The sequence below is a fragment of the Trachurus japonicus genome, chromosome 10 (genome assembly GCF_045865225.1).
Source record: "Trachurus japonicus isolate A0001 chromosome 10, Traja_1.0".
Taxonomy (NCBI): Eukaryota; Metazoa; Chordata; class Actinopteri; order Carangiformes; family Carangidae; genus Trachurus; species Trachurus japonicus.
The window spans coordinates 15,046,980-15,065,407 of record NC_140916.1 but is presented as its reverse complement, the minus strand read 5'-3'; the positions used below and the strand labels follow the sequence as shown (position 1 = coordinate 15,065,407).

Genomic DNA, 18,428 nt, shown 5'->3' with positions numbered 1-18,428 from the left:
AGTTTCATTATTCAATCCTCGGAGGGATAAACTGCAAGCACATAAAAGAAGCACGGGCAGACAGGGAGTTTGCCAAATACAAAGTTTTTATTTCTGTACACAAAGAGTAGAAAGCAGCCAGTAACCCACATGTTATTACAGTAAAAAGCCTTTCTTCAGAAAACTTTTTATACAGATTAAAAACTCCAGAGAAAAGAGCAAGAAGTGTTTGAGTGCTGGACAATAACATAAAATCAAAAACCATTAAACTATAAATGTTTAAATGATTAATGAGGTATATTAATGGTGATTTTTTTAACAGAAAAAACAACAACAACATAACACCTCAGTTCACCAGTAATGTATGAGTGTGTGTACATGTATACGTGTTAGTGTTCTCAATTTCCTTGTTTGAGGTTAGGTGATTCAGTGCCCTGTCATGTGGGAGGTGACATACAAGCACACGTGTCCTTGTTAGAAGCTCAGATGCATGATAGCAAAAACACAGAGGGGTGGGTCGGACGTAAAGGCAAGAAGAGTAATGATGTGGCTTGTTAGCTTCTTGGCTGACTACATGCCGTTAAAGGAGTGTGGAGAACGATAGCAGTGTCCTCTGGGGTGACTCGTGACTCTGTGGAGAGCCTTTTTCTTCAATCACAAAGCTTCAGTCACGCCACAGGGAACACGGTGTAGGCTATGTGTGTATGTGTATATGTGTGTGTGTGTGTGTCAAGTTCGTACACAGATCCCATGATCACACAGTCAGACTGAGATGCAGCTGGATGACTATGAAAGTCAGTTTAGACGCAGCAGCAGAGTGAAGCGTGGGGGACAAAGTGTTGTACGGTAATAGCAATGCAACTCGCTGTCATTAAAACCACCTAGTGGTGTGTTTGTCTCATTCTGCCTCCTCTAAAAATAAAACCAACAAATATTGACACACAGCCCTGTGGGAAATACTCCCTCTCGTTTTTTTTCACACGCTGTCAGTGTTACATCATTTTGTCTACCAACACACAAAAGTAGGGAGACGTGAGTGTGAGGACGCTGGGTGATCATCAATGTGTAATGAGATGTGTGAATACCAATAAATAAATGTCTATGAGTAAACAATAGCTTGTCAAGGATTTTTTTTCCTCTTCTGCAAGCTGAGCTGCTGCTCTTTGTTCTGACTCTTGAGAGCTTTAACAAAACAAATTGTTAAGCCCTGCTGGTGCGGAGATGGATTCGAATGAATGACAATGACTATTTCCAGCAGCTAAACAATGGCAGGCTTCGGTGGAGGTGGAAGTGGTGAAGAGGAGGAGACCTGCATTTGGGAAACAAGATGCTCTCTCTTGCTTCCCTTAAGGCTATTAGCATTTGTATTATGAACGGCACGTCACCTTTCCGACTCGCCAAACCTGTGGAACTGCTTACTTGGGGACAGTTCCCTAGCAACAGCATCAAGTGTGAATGCTGAGGAGGACAGTGTCAAATTTGAGGGTTATTTGCCTTGCGGGGGTTGGGGGGCAGAGGTGGTGGGGGTGGGGGGTATGGGGGCCCACGAGCGCAGCACATATGTTGAGGTCAGAGCGTCGTTTTAAGGTTTAGAATAAAATCTCGACTGTGTGTATCTCTGCCTTTTCTGCGTGCGCATGCGGCGGTATACGGTTGCCGAGAACCAGCCAGAGCTTATTTGTTTCAGGCAACCTCTTGTCCTGCTTGTGGAGATTTTTTCCTGTGGCAGGCACATCAAAGTGGATCTCTCTCACCAGCCCTTGAGCGATAAATGAACTGTTTTTTTGTTTTTTTTCCACCTTTCCTCTTGTTTTTCAGATCTTTGGTCCCTCCAAGAACCCCCCGGGCATCATGGGTTTCACTTACAAAAGCCCCATTTAACTGGTTTTAATCCATCCACACTTTTCTATGCTTCCCTGTTACTAGAAATCAACCACAGGCCTATCCAGGGACTGACAGACACTGGTGCACTCCTGACACAACCTCCCTTCCCTGAATGTAAAAACACAAAGACAAACATAATAAAAAGAAAAGAAAAAGTCCAGAGAAACTAACTCTTGTTTTATATGGATTCAGTTTGTATTTAAGGCATTGCATGACTGTGCTATGTTTAGAACAGAACGCACCCTATGACCCTGATATGATGAGGGCAAAGCCATTTCAAGCATTGGTCTTTTTTTGTAAATCTGAAAGCAATTAAGTTGGCATTAGGAAGGGAAAATGAGGCATGTACAGTCGATAGCTACTGTTCTTTATAAATTGACATGGATGGGAGGGATTATTATGCATGAAGTCAGTGTGGGATTGTGCTATGGTGGTGGTGTGCCTTGCAGCCCCCTGTAGTGTCTGCAATTGGCCTTGAGAGAGAGGGAGCAAGAAACAGAGAGAGAAAGAGAGAGAGAGTTTCATCCTGGCAGAACAATACCTGGAGCTCTTTCCTTCTCTTTCTCGGCACACAACAGGAGAAGGTTAAGATCTCAGAGCAGACACCTGCATGCTGATGTTTATCTGAAGGAATTTCCTTAACAAACCCAAATTTCAGTCACAATACGAATTGGCTCAGAACTGAGAGCTTGTCTGAATCCCGCAAGGAGAAGAAATGGCTCTCCATTCTTCTGAAAGTGTGTGTATTTGAAAGTATTTTTAGGACATATTATTGGACATGCAGGGAAACGTTTGCTCATGATGAAGGGAAGGTGTACTATAAATTGAAAGCATGGATGTAGCAGCATACGTGGATGTGTGTGCGCGCGCGCGAGTGGTTGTGCATGAGCATAGAGGGCTCGCATAGAGGGAGCGAGCAATGAGAGCGACAAGCAGTTTGAGAGGATTAGAGGAACACAGTGTGCGCATACAGAGGCGCTTTGCTAGCGGGCACTTTGGCTGTCTTAAATAAATCATGGATTTAACTGATGATGTGTCATTCTCGCAAAGTAAATAAGCTCGTTGTGGGTGCTGTCAACTCCCTGACAATCTACACCACGCAGCCACATGAAATGCAGTCAGCCCAGCCCTGATCTAGTTTGCACAAGCGAGCTTTAACACACCACCTCCCTTCAAAAAACAAAAATAACAACCGTGATAACACATTCAAGGAGGAAAACAACAAACATACACACACACACACACACACACACACACACACACACACATTGACGATACAGGCATTCAGACAAAACAAGGGGGATATCCTTCTTATTCCTCTTTGCATTTTTTAAAAAGTTCTTTTCATGGAAGGTCCAATTTGTGCTGTGGACTGACAATAAAGCTTCACACCTCCGAAACGACTACACAGATACTGGTAAGCACAGTGTCTTGGCTGGGCATTTCCCTTTGCTTTAGTCTCTCCCTGACCTGCTGCTAACGTTAGTTTCCTTTGGCTCGTTAACATGGTGTCAGGCTGCGCCGCTGAAGTTATCAAGCGCAGCCTGGCCAAACGGACATCAGCGTGAGCCTTTAGCAGTTTTGCATGAAAAAGGCTTTTAGTGCACAAAGTTCCAGTGGAGGGTTATAGCTCTGGGTATCATCGCTGCTGCAGTATAGGTCACAGGGCCTGGTGGACTGTGGCCTGACCTCAGCTGCTCTGGAGCTCCTCCCGCTGCCATCAGGTGTCCTTTCGGGCTTTCGCGCCGCTCCTCTTGGGCCCACTTAGGGGTTATATGTGTGAGGTGGTGCCTGAGAGTAGGAAATTAGAGGAAGAGCAAGAAAAACATGAAAAGCTTTTGCAATTTTAGGAACACATACAGAAGATGGAAAAAAAATGTTCTGGGTTTCACGAAGAAGGCTATAATTATGATAATCCCTTTTCTTTGTCCAATTTACAGGCTTTAGACTGCCCGGGAAATTGCGTTTGAAATGCTACAGGACAGTTTGCAAAGTGTGTGAACACTGACGCTCTCTCACTCTCTCTCTGCTACTGTCTCTGCCCCTCTTAATCTTACTCCTCCTCCTCCTCTCTGCCATTTAATCTCCCCGTCCCTCCCTCTGACAATCGACCCGCAGCAGTTCATATTTGCTCTCTTCTCCATCTCTCACTCTCTGGCGGGTGATGGAGGAGCAGAGAGTCTATCTCCGAAGCCAGAGGTGCTACAGCGGCAAAGATCCATGCAGCCGAGAAAAACTCACCCGGCTCTGAAGGAAAGACGTTTCTCAGCTGCTCGATGACCTCCTGCAGCTGTAACACTGTGTCCTGCTCGTGGTCCATATCATCTCCTGACACAAACACACACACACACACACACACACACACACACACACACAAACAAAATGTTACACATCTGAATGGATAAAGGTTTACTTCACATTCTTTGTGCATTTATTTGTCAGGTCTGGCGCTGACCTGCTGCTTCAGTGTCAGTGGTTTCTCTGCTGGCCGGCTCCCCGTGGTGACCTCCTCCGGATACAGGTGAAGACAGGGTGGACGGTTCTGATCCGTTGGCCTCCGAATCATCTTTGGGCTGTTTTTTTAAAATGTTATTTTAGGAAATACTGATTACTATTCGATGCAAATAACTGTTTATATCCATCATTTTTCAAACCTCAGAGGCATTTAGCCTTTCACATATTAATGAATGTGATGGTTAATGGCACTTAGCCAGCAGTCCTCAGTTGGCATCTCTCTGCAGAACTAAAAAAAAAAAGGGGGGGAAATTTTGTCCAACAGCTGTTCACCCAAAAACCATCATGGTACTGTGATTTGTGCTTTCATGGAGACAAAAAGACTGAATTGGACCTCACACCACCTCACACAGTGGTGAGGAGAGATCTCACATCACAAAGATGCATAATGTAAACGCTGATGATTTTAAATGCAACCTAACCATCTCCTGTATTGTTTTTAGCAACAGTGTAGTAATACTCCAGAGGCGAGTAAGTTCAGTAGCTGCAGTGAAACTGAGATGTCTGCTGAGATTACGAGGCGTTCCTACGCACACCTCCACAGACTACAAAGGCAGATTGTACAGATTTTTATTTTTGGAGGAAATGAAACTGTAATATTGGTCCAGAGAGAAAATGATGATATGAATTTGAATAGTGTTTTGTTGCCCATGTGCATATCTCCTCTTTCTCTGCAACTACCCCTCCACAGCTACACACTTCTTCCCCTCTCTCCCAATTTCCACGTCTTTAACCTGACGAAAGAGCAGCCTGTTCCTCTTTCCCAGCGTCTCTCTCCTGTTGTCACTCACCCCCTTTGCTTTCTCTTTATTCAGTGCACCTGCTGCTAACAATTTACACTTTCCTATTATAGTAACAGTAACTGTGTGTCAGCTCCCACTCTTCCATCCATCTCTTTCTCACACCTTTCCTTTAGACTGCGGTAAATCCTTTTATATTACACTCCACTGTGTCTTAAGGCTTATCCTCTTTCTTAGCTCCTTCAATACTGTATTTTCTTTTGTACTCCCACTACTGGCATTTCAATCATAGGTAAAAATTCAAAGATGACGTTTTCACAGAAGTCTTTGCTCCAAGTCAGTTGTTGTTGTTTTTTTTTGCATGTATCTTGTTTGTCTTTTTGTGCTTAAAGAATGCATGTAAACTGTGCTACCTGAATATACTGTATACAGTGTGACATATACAACCTGCCTCTGTGTCTTTCATTCAAATTGCAGCTACAGTCATCTACACAAGTATTGTAGATGCATCTGCTCTGTTGAGTGAACCACAGAACAAACAGCCTGTTTCTTATGTTTAAACTCCACTGGTGGAAGAAGTACTGTAGGTACTCTAGTTAAAAATACACAACATAACGTAATGTAATGTATCATAACATACTGTAACCAAATAGCCATGTTCTGACAGAGGACCTATGGATCAATGTGTGTTTGTCCATTGTCATGGCCTCCCATGACTCCCACATAATTAATAAATTCATTTTAAGTTTTGTCACAGTATCTTTATGAAACATCATCATGAGTTATCCCCCCCACCCTTATTATTCACAACACTACATGGAAGTGGCAAGATATTGTATGCACCCTCTTCACTTTGACAAACAGAAAATGTTCCAGTGGATTCAGCCATTCAGCTCCTTAATGACTCTTCAGACTTTCTACTCTCGATAAAGGCATGTAAGATATAGCTGACAGGTATGTGAGCAGCCAAGAAGCTCAATGCCAGATATCTCCAATTTTGACGTCGAAACAGCGGCTCAACCGTCTTTGTCTGGACGCTGCTCCGATAAAGCTGCCACTTCTACTGCTATTTCATTGATAAGACTTCTTTCTCCAAGCTTTTTAGGTGCTTCTTTGACCCATCATTGTGAATGGCAACTTTCTTTGACTGTCATCCTTTTGAAAACGGTACTTTTTCTTCCCCATGTACAGAAGGGAATGGGCAATGGGAAGAGACTCCTAATTTCCTTATTCCTGAGCAAGGCTAATTTCTTCTCTTGTTGAATCAAATCAAATAAGACTGAATGTGGACAAAATAATAATTAGTAACAAAGAAAAATAATTGTATATTTATCTTTTTTTGTTTTGTTGATTGTATCACTCGCAAATTGTTGAAAATGCTGTAATCATTTACAATTAATTTCCCAGAAATAATGATAATAAGGAAAATACGGCACAATCAGAAGATACACTTCCAATTTATTAAAAAAGCTAAGATAGTGTAACCCTGAGACTACAGGTCACCTAAGCATGAGAAAATATTACATTTATCGCAATTCAACACGCTGTTCGTTTACCAGTGATTAAGTTAATAATGGATATTTACTTAGGTTTAAATGAAGCAAGTCTCTCCAGGAAATTCTTAAACTAAACATAACTAAGTTAACTTTTTGAACTTTGTCCTTAATTTCATCATAATTTGAACCAAATCACAAAGTTCTTTCCAAAAATGTAAATTATGAAGAGATTATAAGAGAATACGTGTTTCCCAAAGGATGATCAGAGGATTTGAATATTACAAACTAACAGCTATCAAATTAATGCAGTAGGATAAGACAAGAAGCAGAGATAAGCGAGATGAATGCAAGTACCTGAAAACTGTACTTAGTGAATGTATTTACATAACACTCCATCATCATCATCATCATCATGTGTAGTTACCTGTAGCAATAGCTCCCTGAGCCTGCGCAGCTGGGACTCCAGCTGTTTGTTGTGGTCCTCCAGGATCTGCATACGGGTCTCCAGGCGTGTCTTGTGTTGCCGGAGCACCCGGGCCTCGGCCAGAAGCTCCTCATCCTGCTGCCCTTCTGCTGTGGGTGAACCCGGGCCGCCCTCTCCAGCCTCGGTCAGCATGGGAACCGAAGCCGCTTCTTCATGCTTCCACTTGAGCCTCCTATACTCCCCCTGCAGCACCCTGTGGACCCAGAGTGGAGGACAGATGGTGGGAAAACAGTCAGGCACAAGCTGGCCTAGCATGCAAAATATAAACACACAATGAGCGATAACTGTCCAGCTCCTCCCCGATGCAAACAGAAATGCATCTACATATAATTGTACATGTTGTGCTTGTGAGTTACATGTTTAGAACAAATTCACATCACTTAAACACCAACACATAAAAACAATTCAGGGAGAAGCTAATGTTCACAACATGGAAAGCAATTATCTTAATTTTAAGTATAAGCTCCACTAAATCACTTCCTCCCATCCCTTACTATGTGACACAAACCATTAAATTGCATACTGTGCTGTAACACAATTACTCGGCGCTGTAATCTGTATATGCCTGAAAATCACGGTGCACAACATGTTATCAGGTATGTAATGTTGCTCTACATAGTAGAAATACTGTTGTCTGTTGTTCTTTCAAAGAGACACAGAAAGGACAAACCCTGTTAGACCTCATTAAAAAACAAACTGTGAAAAAAAATTCAAAAGCATAAAAAGTGTTATCCCGGACAAAGAGCAGCTGAAACCATTTAGTAACAGCAGGATATCTGAGACAAAACACAAAGTAATGCATCATTTTCTGTGGCAGATTTTTCAAACATGTAGTCAGGTCAAAATCGGATGTTGAAATTAGTGGAAGACAAAGAATCAGTCTGATAAATAATGTTAAATATATAGATCTTCACCTGTTAGACACACCCCGGCTCTCCAGGACCACAGGAAGAAGATTAGGATTAAAGGTGTGTGATTCTTGTACTGATTTATTGTTCAGGTATGAGGCACACGAAAGCCACAGGAGATCATAAACTAAGCTACAGCAGCTGCTGTAGTCATAAATACGCACAACAAAGCACAATGCAGTCTCTTAACAGGAGGCATTCTTTGTCGAAAACCGAACTGGGTCAAGGTTTCAGACACCTAAAGGGCACAAATGTGTTTGTGTGTGTGTGTGTGTGTGTGTGTGTGACTGTGCGTCTAGAGAGGTCACCGAACTGAAGACAAATTATTCACATGAATCATTCGTATAAAGGCTGCCTCTAGTAACCAATTAAATAGAAAAGGGAAAATGAATTTGCTTCATTTATGGAAACTATCTGAGCCTCTTTGCTTGGAGCACACAATACATGCAAATTCAAGCATTCACATTTAAAAGAAATGCATTTCAGAGATACACTTCTATCACAGCTGATGCTCCACAGTAGACTCTTTCTGTCCCTCCTGCAGGACACCTATAAACCCTCAAACAGATGCAAGGCATGATTTACAAGCTCCCGTTTTACCCTCATTATTGAACCGGCTTAATGCCAGGTGTGCACACAGGAAACTGTGTCCTGTTTTTTTTCCGCAAGGCTGTTAAAAAGGATTTTGAGTGTGAAAGTGTTTACTCTCTTCAGGAGGTCTGCAAATGGCAGCAGACACCCTGAAAAGGGTGTAATTCCTACAGACAAGCACACATATATTTGTGTTCCTATGCTGCTGGGAAGCTTTACAGATGAAAATCACCACTGCTACAAGTCTTTTCCCAAACCTTCATTTAAACCTCCTTCAAATGTATGATGAAATTGTATGATGAAATCAATTTCAACACAGTCTTGAATACTTAAAGGAATTGCGAGTTGTGCAGATGTTGTAGTGTAGATGTTCAGTACTCCAGAAGGATTAAATGTGTGTAAATCAAACATACAGTCAGGAGTCTACCATCTAGGCAAATGAGCAAATGTGTCTTTTTCTTCCTTGACTACAGACCTGTTCTCGTTCTCCAGGCGGGCCAGGGTGCGCTGGAGCTGATCCTTGTCCTGGTGCTCCAGGTGAGCCAGCAGCATGTGCTGTCCGCACGGTGAGTCATGGTCCAGGGCTGGGCTGGAGTGACGCAGGAGGTACTGATCTTCATCCCTGAGTCCCCCACACAGGAGACAACACACTGAGCCACCAGCACACAGCCACCAGCAGCACAAAGCAGAGCAGCAGCGGAGAGCAGGAACAAGCAGGCCGAAACAAGGCAAGGCAAGCGGGACGAGGACAGGTATTACAGGACGAGACACAGTGACAAGTGCATCGCACTGTGCCGGGCTCACAGTCAAAACTGAAATGTTCTGCACTAAACTTGACTCAAACCATTAAAAACCCACTCACATTGTCAAAAATGAAACTCAATATAAGACAATATAATTCCCCAAACATTGAACACTTTATTGATGATGAAATAGAAAACTTCATGTGCAGATCTATGATAGTAGCCCCTACGGCTGTAAAGCAATAAATGCATCTATAAATGTTTGGCAATTACTTTATTGGAAAGACAGATGCTTGTCAATTGTTTTTATGTTGCAATAATGCCTTGGGCTATGAAGCAAACAACTTTATTGAGCCAAACTTAAAAGCAAATTAAACGCTCTGCACTGTAATGCCATATACATTACAGATGAATTTATAGGCCTAGTTTAAACAGAGTGGTTATATATAGAGACAGGGAGATGCATCTATTTACCTTTACTTTACTTTTACAGAAAATTAGGCTAATTAAAAAATCACCAGGCTTCCCTATAAAATCTTATAGGTTCTTGTGATGCATAATGACACAGTTTACATTGAATACAGTATGTGTTGGATAGATGTTTGTTTTTGTTTTTTCTACGTCAGAAAGGTTCATGTCACTAAATCAAAAACTGTTTTACATAAGATTTACATTTTGATTATGGTATTATGAAGATGTATTTGCTATTACAATCAAATGAATCTACTTTATGGCTAACTAATAGTAACTTTCCAAGATAACTGTGGTGGATGAAATATTTCCATAACTACATTCGCTATCATAGTAGAGAAGTAGACTCTGGTTTAATAATTTGAATACTAAACCTTAAATAACGCTGCTATTCTTACTTTAGATCTACCGTTAATGAAAAACGCTGATTCTAATATAAATCACACCACTGAACGACGCATTCAATGGGTGCAGTTATTTCCATGTCCATTACCCAGCAGTAAGCAGCAACAGCAAACTCTGAACAATGCATGCAGGTGGAGCATGAAGGCTGCACACACAGGCGGTGCACCTCAGAACAGAAGACAGTTTGATGCCAGCCAAACACCAGCTGGAGGCTCAGATAGCACAGCAGCAAGTACAGAGCCATGCAGCAGGAAAAACAGAGGCAACAACCGACAGACGGACAAGGTCGCAGGAAAAAGAACAACAGCGTACAAAAAGAAAAACAACACCGCTACACGTAACAAGAAGAAGTGAAGCGTCATGCATGCAAACACATTCTAAGGTAAAGAGTTACAAATAACTACATGTACGTGCACTGATATACAAATATTGTTTGTGACTAAGCTCCACCCAGGCAACACATCGAGAGAGAGATACATCCAGATACATGCACATGGGAACAAAGACGTCGGGAACAGTCTTGACAAGCACAGGTGTCAGTAGTAAAAAGCATTGCACTAGTTTTGTCTTAGCCTAAAACTGGCTTTTAATGTGGTGTCAATCACAGCTTTCTCTCAGAACAGACACACAAAACACGCCAGTAAAGAAATAATGAGCACACTTCACAGTAAACACATACACACACCCGGAGACCTAAAAGACCTGAAAACACCTTGCACAGAAATGTTGGGCATGGGCATGCTACCCTGACTCTAAAATGTGACAAAAAAAACTGAAAAACCATCTTAAGAAGGGAGGAAACGGTTGACAACGCACATAGATGTCAACAAAATAAGACATGGACACACACAAATTCATGATCTCATACAACCGTAGACAACTCGCTGTACCTGTTACTTTCTCAGCTTTCCACAGAGAGGACTCACTTCACTGACTCCCTCATTCACATCAAACATCCCTATTTCTCACACTGCTCTAACCTTGTCACCGCCCCGCCACTCATCCTGCTTCTACACAAACACACACACACACACACACACACGCCTCCCTCTCTCTCTCCTTAGAGGGGCCTTCGTCTTTCTAACTACAGCCCCAGACTTTAATCACAGCAGGCATGTGCATGATGAAGGGGGGGACTGTGTGCACGCTGCTCACTGTGGGTCATTTTCTTTACGTGGCTGATTATTTATGTGATTACCCAGTCTTACCCTAACATCCATGAACAAGCCTGAGCACACAGAGAGAAGGGTGCACACAAAACACACACACACACACACATATATATAATCTCCGTGAAAGGCTGCGGTTGAAATGAGGGGGTTCATAGTGTGGAGGCGGCGTCATACTCACAGACTTTCATCAGGAGACAGACTATCCGTGAAGAATGAACAATTCTGGCTCTCCATTTCTGCCAATCTATATACAATAAACATACAAACACACACATACATACACATACATATACCAAGGCCAACATGTGACACACAAACAAACATATATATATAGAATCACACACACCAAAGAGAAAGACAAGAGAAAGGATGAGTCAGAGCAAATCAAAGAAAAAAGCCAAAGTAACAGATATTATCAGACATGTGGGAAATATGTTTCACCAAATACAAGATAAAAGAAACCCATCAGAACAGTTTAGCCTCTAAGTAATATGGATAAGACCTCTGGCCCTCTCGTATTATGGGCTGCAGCTGAGCAGGAAGCTGTCCAGAAACATGTGACTGACAAGACTGCAGAGTGGCAGAAATTCCAATTGCCATAGAGCAGGAACTATAAAAACGTCTGCATGGGGGGAGGATAAAATACTGTACCCTGTCTTTCAGCATGCAGCCAATAAAAAAAGAAAGAAAAAAGCCTTTTAAAAATGCGTTGCTGTCCAGTACCGTGGACAGAAACTATAGTGTATATATGTGTGTGTGTGTGTGTGTGAGTGAGTGTGTGATTGAGCTACTGTGTGGCTTTTCAGGACCAAGGACAGCGCCTCTAGTTCTGCATTATGTCCTGCTGACTGTCAGTGGACAGCTGCAGAGTACATGCTGCTCTGTGAGCTGTTTCACTGTAACATCAACCAAAATGTGCTGGGCTAGGGGAAAAACACAGAGTGCTTATAGTGTCTCCTGTTTGACGGCATCAATAAGAAAAAAAACAGCTAGAACATTCAGGCTGCTGTGTGAAAATAAGACAATGGAAACATGCATAAATGTAGCATATAGTCTTCTACATAATTAATGATAAGTAAATATTCCAAAGTACATCTAAATACAAGACTCACATCATGTCTCATTTATACATTTGAGTTTTTAGTCACTGTCAATAGCAGCAATTCAAAGTGTGAAAGACAAAGTTGCTGCACCAGTGTGCCGAGTGGTGAAAGACAAATCCACCGTCTTCATTCTTTGTCTTTTTTTCGTACCATATTGCAGCTGCTTTGTGTTTTCCTACATGATGATTTCCTTGCTGTGTGGCTGTTGCATAATCAAGTATATTACAGCTAATATACTAGCTGTTGTAAACAAAAGTAGTCACACAGTCAAGCTGCTATTAAATTAAACTTCTTAAATTATTTAGTACAGCCTCTTACACTATTGAAGTGTGCAGCTACTGTTCAGCATTAGACTTGGCAGATTACCCAGGCGTTTGCACTTGGCTCGTTCTGGTGTGCAGCTGCAATTTTTTTTGGGGGGTGGTGGTGGTGGTGGTGTTTCATGGAAATAATCTTTTAAACTACAAACCTGTCTGGGGACTGCCTGCCCTGCCTTCCATCATTAGTTTTTGTTTTCCTTGTGTGTTTATTTGCGTTCTGCCCAGATCACCATTACAAACTAATTCACTGCAGGAGCATCATTAGCAACGGCAAAGGCTCACAGTGCAGTCAAGTTGTTGTAATGCGGCTCTTTTTCTTGACTTTGCTCTGTGTCACTCTCACCTTTGCTGCCTCCGCCTACGTAATTTAGCTCACACCTGAATGCAACAAGGCCACCGTTTCTAAGGCACTTGATTAAAAACCATGAAGGAAGACATGATCTGAAGGCAATGGAGTGGGCTGGGTGGAAGTGAGTACAAGCGGCCCACTGAATATCATGTTAATGATATGTAACAGTATTGGATGATCAAACAGTGAGTTTCTCCTTCAAGTGAGGTAATTAGCAGAGAATCAACCCACTGACGCTAATGTGCCATGAGCTTTGTGGCTGCCCACATACATATACAGTATGTGTACATATATACATGCATGTATGTACACATACATACACGTGTGAACTAAATGAAAGCAGTGTCAAGTCTTCACTGCAGCATTGCCAGTTCACACAAACATACCGACACACTCGATGCTGCATCATTTTTTGCAGAGTGTCGTCAGCTGAACGAGTGAGGGATGGGGGGGGGGGGGGGTGATGTAGAGGGCTGTCAGGGACATTCACATTACGTCCTATTTCTCTTCAGTGTCCAGTGACACCATAACACTGAGAAAATCAGGATTCATCCATGTCCTGTTACAGGAGCCACGGCCTGTGAACCTGACCGCTCGTAATTCAATCGGCGACACCACTCATCAGAAAGCACTCCAGAAACCTAGAGCCGCAGTCAGGTACAAATGAGTGGAGAAAGGGCAGGCGGTAATAGGAAACATTCGCGTGTGGGTGTCTTGTGCATACATGTGTGTTTATCTTCTGGGATAAATGTAAATGGATGTGAGAGGAAATGAGAAATGGGCGAGAGAGAGAGAGTGTAAGAGCGGAGAAATCCTAACAGAGCTCTGAGAGGTTTTTTATTATCTTCTTCTCATCCATCCTCTGAAAGATGTTGAAGCAGTGCTGATGATGAAAGGAATGAACTCTACTCCTGCATCAATATTGAGGGAGGGGCGAGGGATACAGCGATACAGAGCGAGAGAGAGGCTGTCTCTAGGTTTGACGTGCCTACAAATCTGGCTTTCCTTACCCCAAACATCAATTACTTTATCTCCTTTGAGATGACTGAAGACGATTTTATTGCCACAGATTAACATGCATACCCCTCATTGGCTGAAGGGCACTTTGACACATGCACACACACACACACACACACACACACACACACACACACACACACACACACACACACACACACACACACACACACACACACACACACACACACACACACACACACACACACACACACACACAGACTCACAGACACACACCTGTCTAATATGTCATCCCGGGGAAAGAATTTCAGACACTGACCTGCCAGCGATGACATTCAGTGTTTTGATATCGGCTTGACTTTCTATAAGTGTTCAAAGTGGCCAGAGTTATGATTAATGTGGGCAGTGAATTCAAAAAAGACATGAGATTTTTCTCTTTATATTCTATACAAACTGACAGCAGACGGAAAGAAAGAAAGAAAGAAAGAAAGAAAGAAAGAAAGAAAGAAAGAAAGAAAGAAAGAAAGAAAGAAAGAAAGAAAGAAAGAAAGAAAGAAAGAAAGAAAGAAAGAAAGAAAGAAAGGATTGAAGTCAATTCTGCTTACTGCCAGAGTGCGGATAAAATAGTCACCATTGCCATAATAAGGACTGTCTGCTCGTATTATGCTGGTGCTCAGATCATGCTGGAAAATAAGGAGTGTGCTCATACTGCTCTATTTTTTTCTTGTGTCTAAATGTGCTGCTGAGTCCCATTCATTTTTGGCCTGTATAATTCCTTTATAGCCACTGTGAGCCAACACAATCAACGACACATAATAAGTGGGACAAAATAACAAAAACACAGTACAAAATACATGTTAAATGCATTATGGATAAAAGCACATTTACACAGCAATCATCTTTGCTCAGCCTCTTTATCTTTTTCCCTCTCAGTCACTCGTTCATTTTCATAGACAATGGCAAGCTATCACGCAAGGCACTGGTTTAACCATCAGTAGTCATTGGGTTTCTTTGTCTTGCTCTGGGAACCACTGACATGAGGAATCAAGGATCAAGGCCGCCAACTGTAGACTCAGTTAATGAATGTATGAATGTTTGATGTTACAGTGTAACAGAGCTGTAGTCATTTGCAGCCATCTCTCCACCATAAATACTCACTGGCTCAGCAAATGTGAATGAATCAGCCACAGGAAACGTGCACATCACTACCACTTGAATAATGTGTGCTAAAAACTACAGTACCTAGATATTTTTTAGAAAATTATGTTTTTAGTTGGAACAAAAGAACTTGAGAAATCACAAATATATATTCTTTCAACCTGCTTGTGAATGTTAACATTTTTGTAAATAGTTAATAAAAACCTAAACACATTATACAGAAGACATAAGAATTAAACCATGTTATGTTATCAAGCTTTCATTATATGTTTCTATAGCAGCACCAGATGCTTTATATGAGTGGCTGTTAGCAAATAATTACACTTAAATTGCACTTATATCTGCTCACAGCTACATTATGGTGTGTTATTATGTGCTTATCCATTTTAATATTTAATTACATGGTGCGTTCAACATTTTATATATGGAGTGTTACCATTTGAGGACACTGAAAGCACAGCAGCCTGATGAAAGCTTATTTTCTCAAAGCGTATTCATTTCTTTTTATGCAGAAAAAAAAACACAGATTCCTGGCATGCCGAAAGATGACAAGCTTCCTATGAGTGAAGTAGATACACGTTCTCGGCAGGTGGAGGAAGATGAACAAAAATTCTCAGTGAAAGCGTCTCATTTTTACTGAATTACACTGTTGCTCTCTGACCACCTTTCCTTTTCCGTTCCTCTGGTTTATTTCGGTGAGGGCCTGTGGATCAGTGTATTACACTGGCTACGTTTTTTGCTGTGCGACTCGAGAGCTGTTTGAAGCAAATTGTGCTGTAATTGGCAACAAATGGGAAAATGTAAGAAGATGTAAGAGAAAACGATATTAAGGAACGGAGATGAAGACAGGGGCGAGAAGAGAGAGAAAGAGAGGGAGAGCAAGAGACGGAGAAGGAGGGAGAAATAAATGTGTGGGTGGGAGACAATAGAAGAGAGGGATCAGGGATGAGACTGAAAAGAAAAAAGGCAAACAGAAAACAGGAGAAAGGCAAAAAAAAAGGAGAGATAAGAGGGGTAAAGAGGACAATTGAGCCTGCTCTCTTGCTGGTGTGTGTTCCCTCTGTTTTGGCAGGATGTAAAGCAGTTGTGTGTAAGAGCCTTAGGGAAGTAATACACAATGGCACACTTACCAGCGCACACGCACGTGGTACTGTGTGCACACACTGCAGCTCTGTGGGCAGGGCTGCCAGGAGCGTGGGAGTCCAGTGTTGTGCCCTGTTTATAACCTGTCACACAGACACTAATCCACACCGACGGCTCCCAGGTGACCAATGGGCTCACTGCCCTAGCAAGTGACAAGCCGCTAGGCAAGCTGAACCCTGCTGACCTCCGCACACACACACACACACACCAAACCACAAACTGCTCTGCTTCTGTCTGCCTGCATGTGTTTGTGTGTTTGTTTGTGTGGAGAAATAAGAGTGAGGGAAACTGCTGGGCAGTACAGTCTCTGCCCTGTTTGGAGTACAGTGCACCGTGCAGCCGAATCAATACTTCAATCAGTGTGCGGTGGTGGACTACAGGGTGAGGGAGCAGACAAAGAGGGGGAGGAGTAGAAATGGAAGCAGGGGTGGAATGAGTATAAAGAAGAGGGAGGGTGTGATTTGATAGGAGGAAAGTGAAAGACGGAGAGTTTTTTGTTGTAATTATTTGATATATAGCGCAGCACAGTGAGCCACGTACCTGCTGGCATAATGCTCAATCCTGCTGTGTGTGTCTGCATGGGGTAGCTTGGGTGAGGAGCACGGCCTGGGAACAAAAGAGAACAACGTCAATACTTCAGGACGGCATTTTAACACTCTGAAAGAGTGAATGTGTGGCTGCAGGAAAGCAGAACATATTGTTATAATACAGAAGAAGAGATTTATTTGCCCAAAATGTTCCCGTTAGGACAAGAAAAGGAGAGATTCAGTGAATTCCGCAATATCAATATACTTTACTATTTTATTTTAGACCTCTGCTGTATTTCACAAGGAAACATTGCATTTCTTACTTCATTTATCTCATATGACTGAAGTTACTTTGCAGATTCAGAGTTTACAGATAAAACATATGATCATAAATATCTGATGTGATTTCACTGATTAAAGTCCCTGGCTCCCAACATTTTTGGCCTGTGATCCTTCATAGTGAAGACTCTGTACCCAAGAGGGAGAAGCTAATTTCACAAGCAGTGTGATTGCAAACAAAGCAAATGGAAAGATGTGAAGATAGGCTGGCGCAACTTGAAAATGTTTTACTTTGAGCAAAAAGTCAACACACATCCCAGGGCGATATCAATCTGCTATATGAACATAAAGAGATGAGAGAGAAAAAAGGGGGAAAAGCTGAAGGGAAACAACAAACACAGAGGCTCACTCAGACAGACACAGGCAGTACATCCATTTCTAGCTTGATAACACCTATAGATACATTTCAGTGCATTTGCTATTTGGGGCGAATAAGCACAAACGGTCCGCTGGTCAAATCTGTGCAAACGATGTAATGTAAATTCATTTTAAACAGATGATCAACTAAAGTGTCACATTCCCTTCTCAGGTTGTTCAATTCAACAGACATTAAAGTGGTAAAAGTAACAATATTTGTCAGAATAAATCAATGCATAAAACCTATAGGTCTAGCACCACTGTCATGACAAACAGTGTAAAACAGTGACAAATTCAAAACTAGTTTCCACCAGTTACAAGCTCCTAATGCATTAATGCATAAGGAGGAATAACAGTCCAAAAAAGATATTAGCATTACAATATCAAACAAGTCACTCTGCATTGTAAGTTCTTTGCCTTTTAATAATACATTTTGATTGCAGGGCTTTTACAGTCTTCATATTGCTTCTTCAAGTGCTGGAGTCTCATCTCTGCTGTGTCAGTAGGTGGAGAGATCAACTCACAGACTCGTGTAATGTTTTGTTGAGGTTATAAAAGGTGACCTCAGTGACACAATCAGACAAAACATCGACCCACAATCATGCTAAATCTTGGTAGCTACTATCATCACCCTGAGCGATGCTACTTGATGATCTCATGGGTTCGTCTCATCGTTCTTGTTTTTCCCTGTGGCTCAGACTCGCTCATGTGAACACAGCATCTGACCCAGAGTGAGATCACAGGAATAACATTATGTTAATTCTAAA

At 42.0% G+C, this 18,428-nt stretch overlaps 1 protein-coding gene across 2 annotated transcripts in view; it reads right to left on the bottom strand.

Annotated features, from left to right (window-relative positions):
* Nucleotides 1–70: 70 nt before the first annotated feature.
* drp2 (dystrophin related protein 2) overlaps nucleotides 71–18,428 on the bottom strand; it is a 104,599-nt gene continuing 86,241 nt past the window's right edge. For both annotated transcript variants that reach the window (XM_085789432.1, XM_085789433.1), the window contains exons 18-24: nucleotides 16,979–17,044; nucleotides 11,566–11,631; nucleotides 9,072–9,218; nucleotides 7,038–7,290; nucleotides 4,319–4,436; nucleotides 4,105–4,191; nucleotides 71–3,654 (exon numbers count right to left, since the gene is read on the bottom strand). In XM_085789432.1, coding sequence (XP_085645558.1) covers nucleotides 3,635–3,654; nucleotides 4,105–4,191; nucleotides 4,319–4,436; nucleotides 7,038–7,290; nucleotides 9,072–9,218; nucleotides 11,566–11,631; nucleotides 16,979–17,044 — 757 coding nt within the window. In that variant the 3' untranslated portion in view covers nucleotides 71–3,634. The remainder of the gene's footprint in view (nucleotides 3,655–4,104; nucleotides 4,192–4,318; nucleotides 4,437–7,037; nucleotides 7,291–9,071; nucleotides 9,219–11,565; nucleotides 11,632–16,978; nucleotides 17,045–18,428) is intronic.